Consider the following 22,624-nt stretch of genomic DNA (forward strand, 5'->3'; position numbering starts at 1 on the left):
TTACTTGCATTTGTTTTCAAAGTCATGCATGTTTGTGAAATTGGTGTTGTATTATGAAAATGATTTTTAAGAAATGAGTTTATGAAAGTATTTAATTATATAACTATATATGGGCTTGGATATAAGCATGTGGTTTGTATGTGAGCATGACCAGGATAGGGGTGGGAGTTTACTCGTAGGGAGAAATAGTAAAAGTACATATAGCATTCATTCTCTTTAGTGCCCGATGGGGTGCGATGTTTGAGAATTTCATCTCCTTAGTGCCTAATGAGGTGCAGTGTTGGAGATTACTCCTTAATGTCCATATAGGGTATGACGTTGGAGAATTGCGCTCCTTAGCGTTTGTGTAATGCGATGTTGGAGTAACGATGCCTTGATCAAGCGTGATAGGGGGATACCATATTTCGAAATTAGGACAAAATATCTTTGGCCTAGTGATTCTACCACTAAAGGTGCATTTATGTCAATCTGTGATTGGCCTATTAGAGCCTATGGTTTCGATCATGATGATATAGAGGTTTGGATGGTAGATGGTCATGCTAGTAGTGGTGATTTGATGTGAAAAATGGTTTTATGAAAAGGAACATATGTTATATGGCTATATTTGTTTATACTTGAACTTTAATTATTTACAATTATGTGTGATAATTAATAATAGTGAGTTATCTTGTTATTGAGATGATTATCTCACCCGTAGTTACATTTTTATAGCTTTGAATAGTGAGCTAGGAAAAGGAAAGGACTTTGGACTAGTCTAGTAGTGCTACAACCATGTTAATACAAGAATGTGTAATGAATTTGTTCTAGTTGTAAATTTATAAGTGATTTAAGTTGCCATAGGACACATATATATGTTTTGATTGTGAAATGTGATAATTTTTTGTGAACCTAATGTTGGATAGGGAGACATAGTAGAAGATAAAATTAATTTTAAATCCCTATCCTAATGTGGACCAAACGAACTCATTTAAGTGAAGGTGGATAAAAGAATTACCTTTTAATTTCGAGCTCCTCACGTGTTGTTTGCAAGTAATTGGATCTTAAGAGCTAATAATGTAGATTTACTCCTTCTACCAATATCACATGAATAGCTCTCTAACTCAAACAGTATGCTAGCGCTCCCAACGTCCGTTCATCTTTAAACATCGTTCTTCCCTTTCTCTAGGGTGTTTTGTGGCTCTCAAGGTGTTCGGCGGTCAAAACTCTTTCAAACTCTCGCTCAAGAAGCACAACCCCTTATCTATCATTTATATAAATTAGGGTTTTAGTCTTCCTTTAATGAGTCAACAAAAATTTAATTAAATTTATCTCATAAATGTAATCCATGATATCATATCTAATTCAAATTTATCTTATAAATTTAAATTATAAAACTGACATGATATTCTCTCATATCATGTTAGTTATTAAATTTAATATATTGCATAAAATTAAATTTAAAACTAATATAATATATATAAGTATACGAAAATACACATATATGTATGTATGTATATATATTTTGAATATATATATATATATATATATATTATATTTTAAATTTTATATATCATAAGATACACACACACACATGAATATATATATATTTTGAAAAAAATATATATATAATTATATTATATTTCATATAAATATATATATATATATACACATAAATATTTATCACATAAATATTCAAATATATATATATATATATATAATTCATTTACCTTAGAAAAACATTATATTCATTGAATCTAGGCACATTTTAGATTTAATGAACTTGAATATTATAGCTCAAGTTGGCTATTCTTGTGTGAAACCTTGTAAGCTAACATGAAGTTGGCAATATGCTAATTATGCTATTCGTCCACAAGTCACAAGTGGCATCTAACAAGACATTGTAACTGCCCAATTCATATGGGGATCAATGATCTGATATAACCTATTATGTAACCATATCACATCCCTTTTGTCATGTGATATTGCGGTCAAGTGTGAGACTTGAAATTGTTATTCTCATTCACCTAACTATTACTTTCTTGACCTCTGAGTGGATTGACATAACAATGGAAAAAACCCTTTCTACTATAATATGGCTATACATTTTCTTAATCTTACTCATCGAAGGGCCTAGTAACATCTCTCAATTAACATGAAGGACAAATTCCATCTTAATCACTGATATTCCTCTACATGAATATCACTAAATTTAGTCATAGCCTTTATGATCACCTGATTAAAGGTGACTTTTGACTAGGTCAAAGTTTAGTAGTCATGTAGGAATCCATGATGATCTCGTGTCAAAGGGCTTAGTGATATAGTTATATATAAAATAAGCTTATGACTTATACTATGCAGCTCTCTCATAATAGATCAGTCTAGCACCTTGTACTCTTTCAAGTGTCTATGACTTTAATTTATATTTCTATAATTAATCAAATTCATACTAGTCTTGTTTCATTTATGATCCCTCATAGATAACCAACCAAGAACATTTAGGACAATCATTATAGTTTGTCCAAGGATACAGTTATTATAGTAAATATACAATTAATATGATAATAAAAGATAAATTCATTAAATAACAATATTTCTTGTACAATAATTGGCCTTAGGGCACAATTTTCAACATCTTAGCATTGCTTGTGAAATTTGATTTAGGGCTAAGAATGTATTTTTTGTGTGTGTGTGTTTGGCAAGAAGAGTGTATATATGTGAACTTGTAAAAAACAGGCCTTATTTTGTGTAAATGGGCAATTTGGTGGCCAAATATGTGTATATGTGTATATATAATGCTATTATTGGTCAATCAGGTGTAATTGGTCATTCTGGACTTGGTTCTAGGCCCAAAGTAATCTAATTAGACAAAGTGTGAGATTTGAATACTTTGAGTGCTTGAATTTTAAGAAAAGTAACTTTTTATACTTAATTGTCCCAATTAAGATTGAACCATTAGATCATATCCAAACTTCTCTCACTAAATTGCTTATCAACTAAGCTTCATGTAGGTGTTTAAATCACTCTGATTGGATGTCATATGTGAAAACGACACACTCCAAAAATTCACATCTATGAACTGTCATATGATAATAAAAATCTGTCATGTATGCTACTGCGACGCATGGTATAGAAAAGGAGCCCGTGGCTCTATATCACATGCTATGGTGCACGGTTCCTTTTCTAGAATTGTTTGTTTGTCTTCAATTCATACATTGAGGGTTGTAAATGCAGTCCTTTAGCTTTCATTGTGTATTGATTTGTATGTGAATGATTTTGAATGATTTTAAAAAGAGTCTTAGAATCACAAAACTTTTAGAATAATTATTTTTCATTATGACTCTATATTTGGTTGTGGTAAATGAAGTAATATTTTCTGATATGTGGATATTAGGAGAGGTTAAAACTTTGTCTTTGGATAGGAAGAAAAACGCCAAGCACATATGCTCATTAGATTAGATCGTAGGTATGTCATGCAATTACCCAGTTTTTACCCACATCTATTATAAATTAGAAATTAAAAATAAATATAAAAAATTAATCAAATTACATTGTAGTCTCCATGATTAATACGTAGAGAGATTTTTGTGTGGGAAGTTATGATGCTTAAACTTCTTAACAGATTTTAAAAGTAAAATTTAAAATTGTGAATAAAAAGTTTGGAAGTTATGATAATATTTAAAGGGGAGAGATAATTGATAGTGAGATAGTAGATAGATTTTCAAGGTTTTGGAAGATATGAATCATAAATTTTTTTAATTAATTGATTTTCAAGATTGAAATTTAAAAATCAAAATAAGAAGTTAGGAAGTTATGGTAGTCATTTGAAATCAAAATCTAAACTTTAGTCAAATAGTTAGGAAGTTACAATTTAAAATGCAAGAAAAATTTAAAATTTACTATGATATTATGAAGGCAGCAGAATTTTAAAAAGTGAATAATTTATTTAAACCATTGAAATACAAATAAATTTAAATCTAAACTATATAAACCTAAAATCCTTAAGTAGAACGATAATTAGGAGAGAATGATGAAATAAATAACATTATGCAACTAAACTGTGAGAGCAAAAAAAATTTTGAATGAAAAAAAAAATTAAAACAAGATATTAAAAAATCAAACATGATGTAGATTAGAACTGTGTAGAAGTCTTTCAATCTTATTCGATCCAATCTGACCCGAGAATGTTTGGTCTTATCTGGTTTTGTTAAAAGTTGGTCCTTTAGGACTGAAAAAACTAAAAAGACCAAACTATTTCTTCATGTTGAACTAGATAGGAGATTGGGCATCTAAACCACTTGATCTAGTCTGGTCCTGTTAAATTTATTTAATATGATTATAATTAATTTACCAATTACTTATAATAATAAGTTATTAAGACTATTAATAATTTAATAAGTTTTGTTCTTGGCACGGTCGCACACTCAGACTAATAATTTAATAATCTAGACCACTTGAATTTTAATTAAAATATTTTTCCCTTATTGTTGAAAATTATTACATTAATTTCTCCAATTTCTGTCATTCATATCGTCCCGTTATTTCAAGTGTACGTGCATACACAGTGGGGAAAAAAGAAAAGAAAAAAAAGAGAGACTTTGTAGATTGGCTGTTAAAGACTTCTTAGAACAGTTTTCGTGTAGATGTGCTTTTAGGGGATAGAAAATTGAAAATTTTTCTGGACCAGTTTTTTTTTTTTTGGTATATATACAACGTTGTCAAAATTGGGATTCAATACATTTAATCGTAGGGTTTTGTGTACATTTGTGATCAATTCTTGTTAAATTGTGTGTGAAATTGGAAATTTAGAATGCCGTATTCAACTCGCCTGGGAACAAACTTTTTTGATAAAATCGCGAGTTTGCCTTCTAGTTTTTGTCTCAATTTATGCAGTAGAATATATATATATTTTTTCTTTATCTTGTGTCTGCTTCCTCCCATAAAGCCCTGTATATTTTTTATCTTCTCTATTTACCCTTGACATTTCTCGATCTCTTTCATCAAAATATTTCAGAAGCGAAGACGAGAAGCACCCTAACTTTTGCTTCTATTTTATTTTATTTTATTTTATAATTTTATTAATTAGCATTCAATATGGATGACATTAATTAGTGAAGGTAATTTTTTTAAATTTTTTTATTTTATTAATTATCAGTAATCTATAAACATTTATTTTTAAATTATAAACATAATTTCTATTTATAAATTAATTTATAATATTATACAAACTTAATGCATTTATATAATTATTTTACGCATAAAGATAAATTTTTCCAATTTTATATCACTAGTTCACATTACAATTCTATTATCAATTTAATTATTCTAAGGAATTTGACAATCTCATATATGTAAAAAATAATAAAATAAAATTATTCTCCATTTATTTATTTACTTTCTTATTGCAAAATATCTTTTCCTCTTTTTCATTATTTTATTATTTAACTCGCTTGGAAACGAACTTTTTTTGATAAAATCGCTAGTTTCGTTTCTAGTTTCCAAAGTAGTTTTTATCTAAATTTGTAATAATCAAATTTATTGCTATAAGGTAAGTTTTTATATTTTTTTATTTTATTCATTATCAATAATATATAAACATTTATTCCTTAATTATAAAATTTTTTAATAACAAAAATATACCTAATTTATATTGATCCCTTAATTACAATTCCATCATCCCTGTTTGATTTAATTAGACTAGCAAGCTTGACAATCTCATACAAACTGTAATGGCTCTTGTTAATTGGTTAGGAGGTCGAATCTTAATTTTTATGTATGTAGCAACTTAGTTGAGAGATGTTTACCTTTCTCCTTTCATAACTTAGGGAGGTAATATCTACTTTTAGTAGGGCCTACTCCTTAGGCTATGAATATATGTATATCTATTGATATATTTCCTTAAAAAAATGCACACATTTATAAAATTGTGAATTTATGGTGGATGGTAAAATGTAGCTGCGATTGCTTGGGAAGCAGAGAAGACACTAGTGATTGAAGAGGTAGAAGTAGCGCCTCCACAGGCCGGAGAAGTGCGTCTAAAAATCCTCTTCACGTCCCTTTGTCATAGTGACCTTTCCTTCTGGGAAGCCAAGGTGAAACTTATTGTAGTCATTTGTGATTTCGTTACCTATCACTAATTAAATGGTAATTATTAATTCATTAATTGATCAAAAAATAATTTTGATGTATTATTACAGGGACAGACGCCAATGTTCCCCCGTATATTTGGTCACGAAGCAGCAGGGTAAGTTCATCATTATGCGCTTGGTGATTGTAACATAAAGATATACAAGTACGTAACTAATAAGCGGAAATATATATATATATATATTATATAATGGTATGAAATTCAGGATAGTGGAGAGTATAGGGGAGGGCGTGACTAATCTGAAACCGGGAGACCATGCTGTGCCTGTATTCACTGGCGAGTGTGGAGAATGCCGGCATTGTAAGTCGGAAGAGAGCAACATGTGTGACCTTCTTGTAGTAAACCCGGATCGAGGTGTTATGATCAATGACGGCAAATCCAGGTTTTGTCCATGTGTTTTATGACAGTCTAATTATCACTATGATTTTTGTAGAACCATGTACCCTCAGGGTATAGTAGGAATTTCATATGTTTAGATATGAACTAATTATTACCCCTGCACCGTTTTCCATCGTCTCCAGGTTCTCTAAGAATTAATGTACAGCCCATTTATCATTTTCTCGGGACCTCTACGTTCAGCGAATACACCGTTGTCCATGCTGGACGTGTTGCTGACATCAAGCCTGCTGCCCCTCTTGACAAAGTTTGTCTCCTCAGTTGTGGATTCTGCACAGGTTTAATTTTCAAACATCACCCTTCTCTTGAAAACTTCGGGTTTGTTTAGTTTCTGTTTTAAAAAAGCTGTTTCTTTGTTTTCAAATTTTAAAAAAATAAAACATTTTGTTTATTAGGTATGTGTTTTGCATTTAAATGTTTTTAAAATTATTCTCATTTTTTATTTGTAAAGCAAATTATATTTGATTATTTTAAATTATAACTTTAGTAATGGTTAATTACTGTCATAGGCAATCAATATTGCCATCACTACTATCGACTATTTTTGTTTTATCCTAAAATTGTTTTTGAATTAACATAATCAAATTTGTTTTCATTTTGTTTTGTTCAGAAGAATAATTTTTAAAAATTAGCTTTCAAAATAGTTTTTAAAAGCAAAAATTCCAAACAGAACCGAGCAAGCCCTTCATGTTTCCAAACATAAACTCTTTTCTCATTATATTCATCCATTCTTTATTTCTCTTTTAGGTTTCGGTGCTACTGTGAATGTTGCAAAACCAAAGCCTGGTTCCTCTATTGCTATCTTCGGACTTGGAGCTGTTGGCCTCGCTGTATATATGTTTCTATTATCCTAATTCCAAAGATATATAAACTCTTTTCTCTTTTATAATTCATTCTTTAACACCTGATCTATTCTAAAATGAATTTAATTAGGCTGCTGAAGGGGCAAGGCTTTCTGGTGCATCTAGAATCATTGGAGTTGACTTGAATTCCAGCCGTTTTGAGCAAGGTACAACTCATTATTTCTCTTCTGAATTCAGAGAAATGAACTATATAATTTGAGCAAGGCTAATTAAATACATCTCTCTATTATTTTCTAATTTATTATCTATGCTCATCACATCCTTAAGCTAATTTAACCCGTCAAATACTACTGATCAATTCTTGTCTTCATTATCAGCTAAACGAGACAAACTAGTTTCAATTCATCAATGCAAATCAGTTAATCACATTCTTAATGCATCAAACACTGATTAATTCAAGTCTCTACTACTAACTGCTATATTAAATTAAAATTCGGAAGATTATTATTGAGTATTTTGGTTATCTGGTCCTTGGTATAAGTTTTCATTTACTTTTAATTTATTATTTAATTTTAAAAAATATTTTTTTCAGAATATCATCCCGATTTAATACATCATTTTTTTTTTTTTACGATAGAGGAAATTGCTAGCATAATTAACTTTGTTTATATAAGAAACTGGTTCAATTAGGATCAAAGGAAGTGTTTGCTAAAACCAGACCCAGTCTTGATCAATCCACTAATATCAGTTAATCTCATCCTTCAGCCATTTTGATTTGTCAACATTGATTAATAATTATGTCCGCTATTGAAACCAGTGAGGTCTGAAAGACGCAGTTATTTTTTTATTCCATAATTCAAAGGCACAGCTCTTGTTCTCTCTACTTTTCTTTTCTTTAAAGACAAAATCACAGAAGAAATTTAATTGATATGTAAATTTTTTAGTTTGGAAGGATTAAAATTTAGCATTGTCATCACTCAGGATCATGCTTGAAGACAACATACATACATATATTTATATATTGATAGTTATTACTTCTGTTTTTATTGTTTCTGGCAGCCAAAAAATTTGGGGTTAACGAGTTTGTGAACCCAAAAGATCATGACAGGTCTGTGCATGAAGTATATAGAAACTATTTAAGTCCACTAATAGACACAGTGCAATAATATGTTCTTTTCTTTATGCCTCGTTTCAATTGTTCACGGGTAATAGTTGAGATGACTAATGGAGGTGTGGATCGTGCGATTGAATGCTCAGGGAGCATCCAAGCCATGACGTCAGCATTTGAATGCGTCCATCATGTAAGCACCTCTTCAAAATTCATTTGCTTGCTGTTGCTAAGCTCCTTTCTAAAGAAGAATCAGAAACTATGTATGATTAAATTGTTAATGGGTGCAGGGTTGGGGTGTTGCTGTACTGGTTGGACTGCCAAGAAAGGATGATGCATTCAAAACTCATCCAATGAACTTATTGTTTTCTCTAACTTTGAAGGGAACCTGTTATGGCAACTTGAAGCCCCGATCCGATCTTCCTTCTACTGTGGAGAAATACATGAAAGGGGTAACTATGCCTACTTAATTATGGAATGATGAATATGTAGTTTCTGTAAATTAAATTTGATGTTTCATTTACTTACATATACCTATGTACAGGAGCTGGAATTAGAGAAGTTCATCAGCCATTATGTGCCATTCTCAGAGATTAACAAAGCCTTTGAATACATGTTGAAGGGGGAATCCATCAGATGCATCATTTGTATGCAAGATTAATTAAAATAATAAAGAATAAAGCTTAATACACAATCTTTGGTGTATATGTACGTAGTTTAATTTATCAAATAAGTACATTATTATATTGTACAGAATAATAAGACCAAGGGGATTTTTTTTTTAAATATCAATTGAAAAGTGCTGTAGTACTATATATATTTCTTTTGCTTTCCTATTTATGAAGAAGCGATCATTTTGCTGGATTTATAGTGGATTTTATGATAACAACTAGAAGTGTTTACTAGGATTTTGAAGCTATTTAAGAGCAGCGGTAATCGAGTATATGGGCCATGCGAGTTTCTGAAGGTGAAAAGTACAGATTTTGTGAACAACAAGAAATACCTTAATGCTATGTTTAGATACACATGAATTTGGATTTGGATTGGATTTAAGTCAAATCCATCATTTGGATAATTAAAAATGTATATCCAAATCCAAATCCAAGTTCTCCCTTAATCTCTTTATAATTTGAAATCCTTTCTAAACCCCTATTATTTCAAATCTTAACTCAAGCTTTTTTGTAATTTGACCCAAATACATGAAGCTAAGGCTTGATTGACTTGCCAACAGTAATTGAATCGAATTGCAAAAGTTGATGAAAACAAGCTGCCATTAATGACAGGGACCTGACGGTCAACTTCCATCGAAATCAGACCGACGATGACGATAGGGACCAAACGACATACCTCTACCAAGACTGAACAGCTAACTTCTATAAGGACCAGATTGATGGCGATGACAGGGACTAGACGGCCGACTTCAACCTAGACCAGACTGACGACAATGACCAAAACCCGACAGTCGACTTCTATTGGGACCAAACTGATGGCGATGATTGGGATTGGACACCGACTTCCGACAGGACCAAATCAAGGACGCCAAGGATTGAACGGAAGACTTTCATAGGGACCAAACTGATAGGGATTGGACTGATAGCGACGATGGGGATCGAATGGGCGACTTCAACCTAAACTGAACCGACAGCGATGATCTAGACCAAACCATCGACTTTCACCATGATTGAACCGACGTTGATGATCGAGACTGGATGGCCGACTTCCATTGGGACTGAGCTGATGATGACAATAGGAATCAAATGGCTAACTTCTATTGGCACTGGCCGAATGGCAATGACAAGGATTAAACAGTCAACTTCCATCGAGATTGGATCGATAGCTATGATGAGGACCAAAAGTCCAACTTCCACTAGGAAAGGATTGGACGACCTTTATCTGTCACCATCGCATTTAGTTTGATCACCGTAGCAATCGGTCAAGTCCAATGTTAGAGGAAGTCTGCCATTCGATTCCCATTGCTCTTGATCCTTTTCAGTCCTAGTGGAAGTTGGCTGTTTGGTCCTTGTCGTTGTATTCGGTTTGATTCTAATAGAAGTCAGCCGTTCGGTCCTCATCGTAGGTATCGGTTAGGTCTAGTGCTAGTGAAAGTCGGTCATTCAGTCCCCATTGTCGGCGTCAGTTCGGTCTTGGTGGAACTCAATCACCTAGTCCCCGTTGTCCCCGTCAGTCCGATCCTGATAGAAGTCGGCTGTCTAGTCCCCATCGTCGCCATTGGTCTGGTCTCAATAGAAGTCTGTCGTTCGATCCCTGTCATTAATGTCGATCTAGTCCTAGTAAAAGATGGTCGTTCGATCCTCATCATCACCATCGATTTGGTCCTAGTGGTAGTTAATCGTTTAGTCCCTATCGTCATTATCAATCTAGTCTCTGTGGAAGTTGGCCATCTCATCCTTGTCATTGCAATGGTCCAGTCTCGATGGAAGTCAAAGGTCCCTTCTTAGTCATCCTTGGTGCCACAATCCCAATTGGCTTTGTTTGTTTGATCCCATTGGAAGTTGACCTTTCAAATTGTTGAGTTTGACCAATCTTTCAAGTTTCTTTTAAATTCAAATATAGAATTTAAATTTTAAAATTTTACTTTAGATCCAAACAAAGGATTAATATTGTAATTTAAAATTTTTTATATCATCCAAACAAAGAATTTAGAATCTTTGAATTTCAAATGTAAGATTTCAAATATGAGATTTCAAATTCAAATTCCTAACTTAAACCCACCCTTCCAAACAAAACCTAAAGTTACAATTCACCTAATTTTATTATTGTGAACAGAGAAAAATGGAGGGATAAATAAATTATCTGAAATAAGAAAAACTTGTTTTACAAGACCAATAATAATGCCATATTTAGTATCAGAGATAGTGAAGTCAAGTATTTTTTTTCTTTTAGGTCTAAAAAGTCAAATAATTCACTATTTGCATTTCGACACATAAATAGTGGAAAATAATAAGGAATTTGGAAATTTGAGTTGTATGGATCATCTATGTTTAACGGGAGGAATACAAGAATGACAAGTTATTCTATGGCCAAAATTGAGGAAAATTTTCTAAAATTTAGGAAATCTTAAAAGAGTTTTTATGTGTTTTTGAAGATTTATATGAGGTATCAAAGAAGGAAACACCTAAGGGTGTTCATAGGATGGGACTGGGACACCCTTGTCCCGTGGCCCATCCCAAAAAATGATTGGGACTCAATTTTTGTCCTATGTCTCATCTCGTCCTAGAAGCCATTGGGACTAGATCGAGACAAGATCGGGACATCCTGGGTCATGGTGAATCTAATTAAATTTTATAATTTAGTTATAAAACATCTTTCAACATAAATCAGATACTACAAATACAATATATTTCCTACCTTGAAGCCACCAGTAGTGCCTGCATGTATGATCAAGTCTGGCTATAATGCTTGAACAGCAGCATATGTTACAAGAGAAGATGATATTGTGCCTACACTATCAACCCTTGAAAGAAATAGATGTAGGACTCAGCACATAATTTTGAAATTAAAACTCCCATTTTCCTACTCTATGCTCCTTAGAGATATGTAAGATCCCCCCATCCTCGGTTCTTTTCTTAATTTCCTTAGGGAGAATCTTTTGATGCTTAGGAACGTGCTGCCACTAAAGATCCTTATCATATAGACTAACATCTAACAGTCTAGTCTTCTTAAAAGTAGCAAATCAAATGGGTAACGATGATGGTGGATATACTAATACAAGAGATGCCTATTTTTTTCATTTTAGTGGTAATGATTATGATTTTGTCACAAGTCTTCTATCAAAGGAATAAAAACATCATAGTAAAAAGTAAAAATGTTAGAGACTTTACTTTTGCATTATAAGATGAGAATAATCAAAAGGCAAATTCATAATGTTTGCTAATGTCTATATCCTTTGACAGGTTACTAAAGAAGTAATTGGAAATAGGTTAGAACTAACACAAAAGCTTATCTAGAGTTGGATCTTTTCTAGGCCACATTAAATTTATATTGAGATCTTTGAATGTACTGTAATGGTGAACCCAAGGGACCCCTTGTGAATTTACTAATACTTAAGCTTAAAAATGTTCCATAATACACCAAAGATTTTCTCTTTCTGTGCTCAGCTCAACTCAATAACAAAAGGTCAAAAAACTTGTGTACTTAGACTAGAATAAAACTAAGAAACTATTATCTACAAACACTATATAAAAGCAGTCAAGAGAGAAGAAGAGCTAAGGTAGAGATGAGAAGGAAGAAGATGAGGCAAAGCTGGACCGAGGAGGAAGGAGATATGAGGCAGACCTGAGACAGAGATGAGAAGAAGGCAATGCGTCGACATGCCTAATCATAAAATTGAAACTCTAAAAGGTAGAGAGAAGAGGAGTTGAGGCAAAGATGAGAAGGGCTAAAGGCTATGAAGACTAGAACTGTGACTTACGTAGGTGCCGACGGCGTGGGTGGTTGTGTAACTTGCATCATGCGTGGTGGCATGATGGAACTATGAAGACTAGAACTTTAGAGAGAAGTGCACCACTGTGCTGATAGGGTAGGGAAAGTAGGAAAGTAGGACTGTGGGAATATGACTATTAAATTCAAAAACTGAAGGCTGATTGGCTGAGGTTGGAAGTGCAAGATAATGAATTGTATAATTTCAAAAAAATATAATAAAGCTATTATAAATGGGACAGGACGAGACATCCCGATAGTAAGCTCAAGTCCTATCCCATCTCATTCCTTTTTTTGTCCCATCCTAACTTTTTTCAGGCTGGGTCAAACCTGGTCTAATATTATTGAGACATGTTAAGACAAGTTTGGGCCTATCGAGATGGGTCAAACTTGAACATCTCAAGAAAAATATTTTAAATTCATAAAACTTGATATATTTAATTTTCTTAAATAACTGCTATATTTGTCCAATTATATTGTAGTGAATCAATTTATCTTGGATGGGTGACACATCTAAGTTTTTATTGAAAAATTAAAATATGGAAATTGGTTTAATGGTGAGAGAACTTGTTTAGATCTTTCACATTAAAATTAGATAGTTCAGGTTCAATGTTACTTTATTTTTATATGTTTGACAATTTTTATTTTAATAGAGATAATTTTACTACTTTTACTTTTTAAAAAAATGAATTTTATTATGTGTCAAAAAATGAATTTTATTATTTAAAAATTACAAATTTCAAACTTAAAATATAGATTGTACATTTAGATTTCATCACCTCGACCACACTATAACCAAAGATGTTCAAGTGTTGTCTAAATAGGTAATTAATCAATATCAACATTAGAGTTTCTCTCCGAGTGAGTGTGGGGCCTTCTTTTTCTCTCCACATTTGTGTGAGGATTTCTTGATTGTATTGGAGTGATACTTTTCGGCCACTTCATAGTAGAGCACCCATCACTACTTCTTGGTAGATTGTGAGTGAGAGTTTACTTCCACTTTTTTCTCTAGTGGTAGTTGTTCTCTTTGTTTCTTTCTTTCATTTTTTTTCCTTTTGTCTTTTTTCTGATTGTTGGAGGAACTAGGAAGTAAGTTGGTGATAGAGGTTGAGGAATTTTTCTGGAATACTAGTGATGAAACTGAAGTAATAGAGATGGTTTTTGTGACATCCTAAATTTTTAATCTGGAGGCTATCTGTTAATTAAGGTAAATTAGTGAATTAATTATATTCATCATGATTTTAGATGGTCAATTGTCATTTTGGATTGTTGGACAATTGTATGATTAGGATTGAGTAAAATTAGAGCTAACTGAGACCATATGTGTAACATCCTAAATTTTTTATTTTTGCACTAACACTAGGGATTGAATTAGTGATTTAATGTGAGATTATGAGTATGGATGGTGGAGTGTTGTTTTGACTCTTTGGGATGTTGTATAAATAGGTATGAGGGGAAGAATGGCATTATGAAGTAGAGTGGGTGAGTGCAATGAGGAATTCCCTCACTATGCCATACGCCACAGTTAAGGCTGGATGTGCCATGATGCATGGTGCAAAAACTTGGTAAATAAGAACGTGGAACTCATGGAGAACAAAAAGGAAATTAGAGAAAGAGAGATTATGTGTGTAAAGGAAGAGGAGGTCTTTTAGGGCAAGGATTTTTGAGGGCAAGGATGACATTTCCTACCTGTCACTTATTGGGTAAGTCTCGTATTACCTTAACCTCTGATTCTACCCTATTTTCTCTTAGTTTAAACTATTGAAAAATTAAATTCAGAAGTTTAAAGGAAATGATTTCTTACCCTATAGTAATAGAAAGGTCCTTTGGGACTAAACTAGACCTTCACAACTGGTTTAAGGTGAAATGATAAAGCTTTAAAGCTATAGGCTTAAGTAATCTAGTTTAGAGAGAGAAGAATAGGATAAGTTTGAGAGTAAACATGTTAATGCTCAAAACGAGAAGTGATTGGGTATAATGGGTGGAAATGAACTTAGAATTGATTAGTTAGGATGGTTTAGATGCCTAAATTGCTATAATTGGCACTTTCAGTCAATGAGAAGACTAACTTTAGATGCCTCAATTATGTAGATTTTTATGTACGACAAGTTGAATAGCCAGACAAAGTTGAGTAAGATTGTAGTATATAGGTAACCCTTTCTTGCGAATAGAAGGATTGAGGTAACCATATAGTTTGTTATGTTTTTTAGTTATTGTAACTGTGTAGAAGTAAATATGCATGTGTAAAGCTATGATTTTGATGATTGTGCTTTCAGTACATGTAACATCCTGAATTTCTTAATCCTATAATTAGTTGTTAACTGAGGGTAAAGTGATAATTAGTGTGGGATCAGAGATTTGGATGATTACTTAATAATTTGACTTATAGGGATGTTGTATGAATAGATACGAATGCGAGGATTGCGTTTCAGGTCGAAAAAAGTTCATGTGGTGAGAATTAATCTCATTATGCCACGTACCATGGCTTGTGCTGCATGCGCCACAGCGCATGGACCAAAAAAGTGACTTCTTAAGTTGTGAAATTTTAGAAGGAAGAAATCTGAAACACATTAAGGGAGAAGAGAAGAAGGGTTGAAGTATTAGGGTAAGCAATTTTAGGTTGTTAGAAGGAGCTTTTTAATCAATAACTTAGTGGGTAAGCTATGTATAACCCTTATCTTCCATTCTATACAAATATTTTTAAAAATGAGTGATAGAAAAATTGAATCAGTGAAATTTTAAGGGTTTAATTCTTGCTTAATAGTAATAAAAAGATTTTTTAGAGTTAAATTAGAGCTTTGCGACTAATTTAAAGCTGAATGATAGAGGTTTGAACTCGTAGGCTCAATTTGACTAGGGGAGAGAGAGAGAGATTTTAGGGTGAAAATCTGATTTGATCGAAATGAGACCGTTGAAGTGATGTTAACTAGTAATCGAGTAGTAATGGACTTAGACTGGATAAATGAAAAAGAGTTTACAGTTGAATATAGCTATAAGTCATAAATATGTGTTTTTGGTCAAATTGGACCAAATGACTAAATTGTGCCAAATGTGTTCAGATTGCCATATTGAGCGTATGAGTTGAGAAAGGAAGGTTGCAATAAGCTATTATGGTAGTTGAAATTTACGGGTAACCCTTCTAGTGACAGAAGGGTTAAGGTAACTGAATAACTTTCTTTGGTTGACTATTTATTATAACTATATGTGAGTATGCTATATAGTGTATGAAAGTGTTTTGAACTAAGCATGTTTTATAGCGTTGCATGATTGTTGCATGAAATACCTTTTGATTGAAATAAAGCATTGAAATATGTGATTTCAAATGGTATGTAACATGTATATATGTCATGAGTGAAAAAGCATGTAAAGTGATGAATGAGGAGCCTATGAATGGTTTGACAAGCATAATCTTAGTGGTTGGAGTTCACTCAAGTGGAGAGTTGGTGATAAGACCATATGGCATATTTTCCTCAGTACTTACGGGAAATGGCATTGGAGAATTATACCTCTTTAATGCCTTTCAAAGTGTGGTGTTGGAGAATATCTCCTTAATGCCTATTGAGATATGGTATTGGAGATATAGGACTCCTTAGTATCTGTGTGATATATTGTTAGAGTAAATGACACCCCATTTTGTGTATTAGAGGAAACCATAGTTTAAAAGTGAGATAGAACAACTTTGGCTAGTTGATTCTACCACTAAATGTAAGCTCAAGGCCAATAAAAGTGTACATTAGTCTAAGGGGAGCTTAAGGTTTTGTGTCAGGGTGATTTAGAAGTTTGGTCTGTAGTAATCATGCTATGTGGTGCAATATGTTGTTATATATGTAAAGGCCGAGAACAATGGTGAAACAACTGTAAAAGAGATGAAATGACAGATATGAGTGATATTTGAAATGAAATATGTGATATGGTATATTATGCTTTACTTTCATATAGTTACATATCATAATTAATAAGAGTGAGTTATTCTGTTATTGAGATTTTTATCTTACCCTTGTGGTTACATTTTTATAGGATAGAGCAGCGATCAGAGCAAAGGAAGAGAGTCTAGACCAGCATAATGATGTCGTGGTTGTGAGACACTTTTGAGTTTGTGTAATGAATTAAGAACCTATATATATTTGTAAATATAAGTTGTCATAGGATTGCATGCATGTTTTAAGTAATGACTTTGTGAAATCTTAGCCCAATTGTGTATATATGTGGTAAAATGAATCACAACTAAGAGTTAGGTGTATATATGTTGAAACTGTAGTAAAAATGGTGAATCATAAACCCATGTGTGAAATTATGATGAAATGAGTAATTTCGAGCTAAGATTAAGAAATACATATGTTATGAATGTGGTTATGTATGAATATATAGAAAAAAAGGCCAAGTGGTGCCAAGTAATGGCAAATGGCTAAAAATTTTGAAGTGTTAAAATTGGCCATTAAAGGGTTAAATTTTGATGTACGTGTGTGTTTGTGGTATGTTATGGTTAATCAGGTATATTAGATTCTTTTAGACTTAATTCAAGGCCTTATGTGGTCTAATGAGAGAAAGGGATCGATTTGAGAGCTTAGGTACATAAAATTTTAAGAAAAAGTGACTTTTTACACCTAAGTGTCTAAATTTTGATCAAACTATTAAATCATGTCCAAACTTATCTCATTAGCTAGCTTATGAGATAAGCTTCATGTGGACGCTTGAATCACTCCGATTGGACATCGTATGTGAAAATGGTGCACGTTGAAAGTTCATCATTTTGTTATCAAAATGGCAGCAGAAATTTTGGACTAGTATGCCACAATGCATGGCATAAAAGTTAGGCATGTGGCTTTATACTACAAGCCACATCGCATGTATTGCATACTACAGCGCATGGCCCATAATTCAACCTAATTTTATGGTTTTTATGGCATGCAATGAGTGATATGAATGCATATGAACAGCTTCTGCTGTGTATTGCTCAAATGTATTAAGGTTTTAATGATTTTTAAGAAACAAGTCTTTGGCTAAACTTCAAATAAATTATTTGATTACTGATTGGTGTGTTTAAGTGGTAATTTTGTTAATCTTCTCTTGTATCAAGCAAATATGGGAGGAGGTTGCAGTGCATGATTTTGCATTACAAAAAATCTTGGCATGCAACATGATTTTAGAATGTTTAGGATTTTAAATTGTACTGAATACATTTATATATGAGTATATTATGAAAATTATAAAAGTAGTGATTGATATGTGTGAAAAGTATGATAGTAGGGGTGGGAGTTCACCTAGGGTATGTGTAAATGTGTGTGTGTGGAGATGGGTGTAAACAAACCCAAATGGTTGGGCTGGTACCATAGGACATCCAGTGCAGCATTTTATGAGTTGGTATGGGTAATTCAGTACAGCATTATATTAGAACTATTACCATGAGACATTCAAGTAGTTTAGCAACTCCCTAGTGCCTGTTACAGTGCTGTTAAGAGTTAACGACGCCTCTATCATAAGTGTGTGAAATAAGAGAAACTATAGTACGTAGGTGGGATAGATTATCTTTGGTCGGGTATTTCCACCATTGAACGTGTGTTCCAGTCAATATTGATCCAAATAGAGCCTATGGTTTCGTGTTAAGGAACTTTGGAGGATTGATGGATGTTAGTGTGTAAAAATGTGTGAAAAAAGATTATAAAGAGAAAAGCTATGAGAAAAGTTATATTATGATAAATATATATACTATTCTTTGATTTTATTTACTTTACATGGTCATTTGTATTAATGTACATTAAATGAGCTGTACGGGTTACTAAAATTTTGATCTCACCTATAGTTATTTATATTTTCAAGTTTGAGTAATAGTGCTGCAAAGGGAAAGGAGATAGGTTGAGTACATATTTTTCTGAAAAGTCTATTATAAGATGGTATAATGAATATGTTTTGTTAAATAGTGTGTAGCAAGTGTATAAGTTTCCATCGGAATGATTTTAATGCATAAACATGTGTATAATTGTAAATGCTTGTGTATTTGTATCATTTTGATATCCTAGCCTAGTGTGTCTAAAAATGTGGATATGAAATGATGTGGTGACATGGGCTAGTAGTCTACTATATATGCAAGTAGGGTATTTGATATATTTGTGAAATTTAGCCAAATGTGTGATTAAAAATGAGAAAAGTAGAATTCCCTAGAAGTGCGTGATAGGTGGTTAATAGGCCAAATTTGTGCACGTGTGTTATATTGTATATATAATTGTTTAATCAAGTGTGTATTGTCCATTTGGATGTGGTCAAGCCCCTAAAAGTAGCCAATGACTTGTGGTTTCGATTGGTGAAGCTCAACTAGTAAATTTTAACATAAAACAATCATAATGCACTTGGGTGTCAAACTTTTAAATGAGATATCAAATTTGAATGAAACTAGAGTCATTGGTTAGATTGTGGAACAAACTTCATGTGGGTGCTTGAATCACCCAATCTGACATCAGATGTGAAAATGCCGCATGTCTAAAGTTTGCATTAGATTCTACAATTTAACAGTAGATTCTAATGTGTGTGCTGTGGCATATGTGTTAACATATGACAACGTGCTATGGCACATGACACAGAGCATGACGTTGATGTCTCTATGCCACATGCCGCAACACATGTGGCATGAGCTATGGCACTTGGCTTACTTTTTGTGTAAATTATAATGTTTTGAATGGGTTTATCTTGAGTATTAGCTATTCCTAATTCTAAGCTTCCATTGTGTGCTATTTGGTGCAACTTCAAGGATTTTATGAAGAGATTTTCAAAAGTTTATTTTGGGATCCCTAACTTTAAAGATATTTTAAATTGAATAGTGGATTGCATAGAAGGTTGAATGGTAATGTCAATAATGGCATTACAATATGGGTGAGCTAAAGTGTGAAATACCTTATTGTGCTAATGCATTAAGATGTATGGAGCAGAAATTTGAATATTAATTGCATGGATCAGCTTATGTACTGGGGGAGAAATAGGACTAAGAACATGAAAGGAGAAGGAGAAGAAGGCAACTGTGTTAGGGCATGGAATCTCAAGTACTTGGGATATAGTTCCAACTTGTCACTTTTGCAAAGTTTTTAAGGGTTGTTTTCTGACTCAATAGTAGTGCAAGGGCTATTGGAAGTTAAACTAAGAATTTATGACTGGTTTGATGATTAACGATCAAGTTTTGAAACTATAAGCTGAATTTTAGCCTTAATTGAAAAGTTTAAAAGTGTGAAGTCCTATATGAGTAATAAGAAAGCTAATAGAAATTGTAGAAAGTTTGTGGAATTTGAATAGGGCATAATGTTGTTGAATGGATGGAATTAGAAGTTTAAGCTTATTTAATTTGAACTAATAAGTGCTTATGTTCAATTTAAAATTGACATATAGTGCATAATGTTGTAGATTAATGTAGCTCATGAGTTATCTTAACCAAGTGATAGTGAAGAAAGAAAAAAGTAGCACAAGTAATCCTTTTTAGCGTAGAAGGGTTGAGATAACAGGATAGTTCATATGGTCTACAAGTTAGTTTAACTTTTGTAAGTAAAATTTTGTAATATGATATATGATATTGTGCATGGCAGGATATTGAAACTCATGATTTTGAATTGGAAGAAGATTTGATTTATAAATTCAATTTACTAAGAAAAGTTAGTTTTTAAAGGCTAATATGGGAAATGTGAACTGTTATATATATATATATATATGGATATATGATAATGCATTATGTAAAAGTTATGATCATGATAGAGGGTGAGAGTTCACCTTAGGTAAAGGACTATAAAAGTCCATATGGCAATGTTGAGACCTTGAGATTCCATGTGCAACATATATTCTCTTTAGTACCTAAAAAGGGTGTAGTGTTAGAGAATTTCTCTCCTTAGTGCTAATATGGGTGTAATGTTAGATACTATAATCCATAGCATCTGTGACATACAATGTTAAGGTGTGATGTTAGAGAATTATACCTCCTTAGTGCCTTTTAAGGTGCAGTGTTGGAGAAAATCTCCTTAGTGCCTGTTGAGGTGCAGTGTTGGAGATACGGACTTCTTAGTGTCTGTGATATGATGTTAGAGTCAATGACACCCTATTGTGTATATTAGGGGAAATTATAGTTTGGAAGTAAGATAAAAACACCTTTGGTTAGGTGATTCTGTAATATCCACCTTGACATTACTAAAATTCACCACATAATCATAACAAACAATCATAATTAGAAGTAAGGATTGCTTCTAAGTTCACATTATAGATATAAGGATTAAAACTAATAATCTTTTAAAAATACTTGTGAAATATTTAGGATCCCATAAGAACCCTTCAAATTTGTAATTTAAGCTCAAACCTAATGATTTATAAAAGTATTAGAAGCATGGAAAAGTTTTGGGAAGCAAAACACTTCAAAATAGGGCCAAAAATGTCATTTTTGAGTATTTTAGTCCATGTGCCGTAGCATGTGGCACAGAAAAGCAAGTTTCCTTGCTGTACCATGTGCCGCGGCTTGCACGAAATGCGCCGCAGCGTACTTGTCTATGACAGCAATGTTGTCATGACACCTTTTCTAAATGAACTTCAAACGCGCGCCATTTTTGTATCCGATATCCGATTTGAGTGATTCAAGTACCCATGTGAAGCTTATTCAATAAGGTAACTAATGGTATAAGTTTCATTATGATCTAATACCATATGAGAATTTTAGATGCTAGGATGTAAAAGTCAGTTTTTAAAGTGATTTTCAAGCATCCAAGTACCCAAAACTCAAAATTTATACCATTAACCCTTTTTGAGGCTTGAACCAAGTCCAATAGATCAAAATATACCTAATTGAGAATTCAAACACACTAAAAAATATCAAACACAAAATTTGGCCACTTAATGCCAATTTCGCCTGAAATAGCTAGAATACAAAATTAACACTACATGTACTATTTAGCCTCTATTGCCACATAATACACTACATATACATTGTCACCATATAAATAAAACATTCCTTGTACTTGTATTAGTATTTTAGCCCATCACTCCAAAAATTGCCACATATTCACATCATATACAATATTGGGCTAAAACACAAAATAACATAGTGTAAAACAAGTGCAACCAATCAAAATGATATGCATTCTTAGTTGGAAACATATAATATCATTCATATAAGTTTATGTACACAACTCAAAATGAAATCGAGCTTTACAATGAGAATGTAGCAAGTATGCTAGCCCTTGCCCGATTCCCTCCCTAGCTCAGTCTCACTGGTGGAACCTGTAAAATGATAACCACGGGGTGAGATAAAAATCTCAGTAACTAAGATAATCTACATTATTGATTAACATGCCAAGTCATAGACAAGCCTTAAATCAATTAAAATAAGCACTACATATAAATTCACCACATAGATACATGCATGATCCCTAACCATTCGGTCCTCCAATACTCTCGACTGAACTGGTAAGCTATTTCACAGAACCAAACCACATGTATGGTCCCCAAGCTCACCATCCATGGTAGGACTACCCGGCCAAGGTGTCCTAAACCACTTCTGGACTACTGGTTCCCCCTATTACAAGTAATTAGGGTGTCGTTACTCCAACACCGCATCCTACGGATACTAAGGAGCATATTCTCCAACTCCGCACCCTTTTAGGTACTAAGGAGAGTAAGTCTCCAATACCACACCCATTTTCAGGCACTAAGGAGAGTAAGTGCTGCACCTGGCATCCCAAGGTGCCAGGAGTGCCATACGAACTTAATCTTCACTACTCCACTAGGGTGACCTCT

General features: G+C 32.9%; 1 protein-coding gene across 1 annotated transcript; it reads left to right on the top strand.

Annotated features, from left to right (window-relative positions):
* Positions 1-5,705: 5,705 nt before the first annotated feature.
* Positions 5,706-9,092, top strand: LOC129310766 (alcohol dehydrogenase 1-like). The gene is made up of 11 exons (XM_054952684.1): positions 5,706-5,730; positions 5,932-6,068; positions 6,174-6,220; positions 6,330-6,511; positions 6,646-6,798; positions 7,268-7,350; positions 7,454-7,529; positions 8,383-8,463; positions 8,536-8,624; positions 8,722-8,883; positions 8,976-9,092. Exons 1-11 carry the CDS (start codon positions 5,706-5,708, stop codon positions 9,090-9,092), a joined length of 1,152 nt encoding a protein of 383 aa, XP_054808659.1.
* The last annotated feature ends 13,532 nt before the right edge of the window (positions 9,093-22,624 follow it).

This window comes from Prosopis cineraria, unplaced genomic scaffold (genome assembly GCF_029017545.1).
Source record: "Prosopis cineraria cultivar Desert tree isolate PC_DT_omini unplaced genomic scaffold, ASM2901754v1 PC5, whole genome shotgun sequence".
Taxonomy (NCBI): domain Eukaryota; kingdom Viridiplantae; phylum Streptophyta; class Magnoliopsida; order Fabales; family Fabaceae; genus Prosopis; species Prosopis cineraria.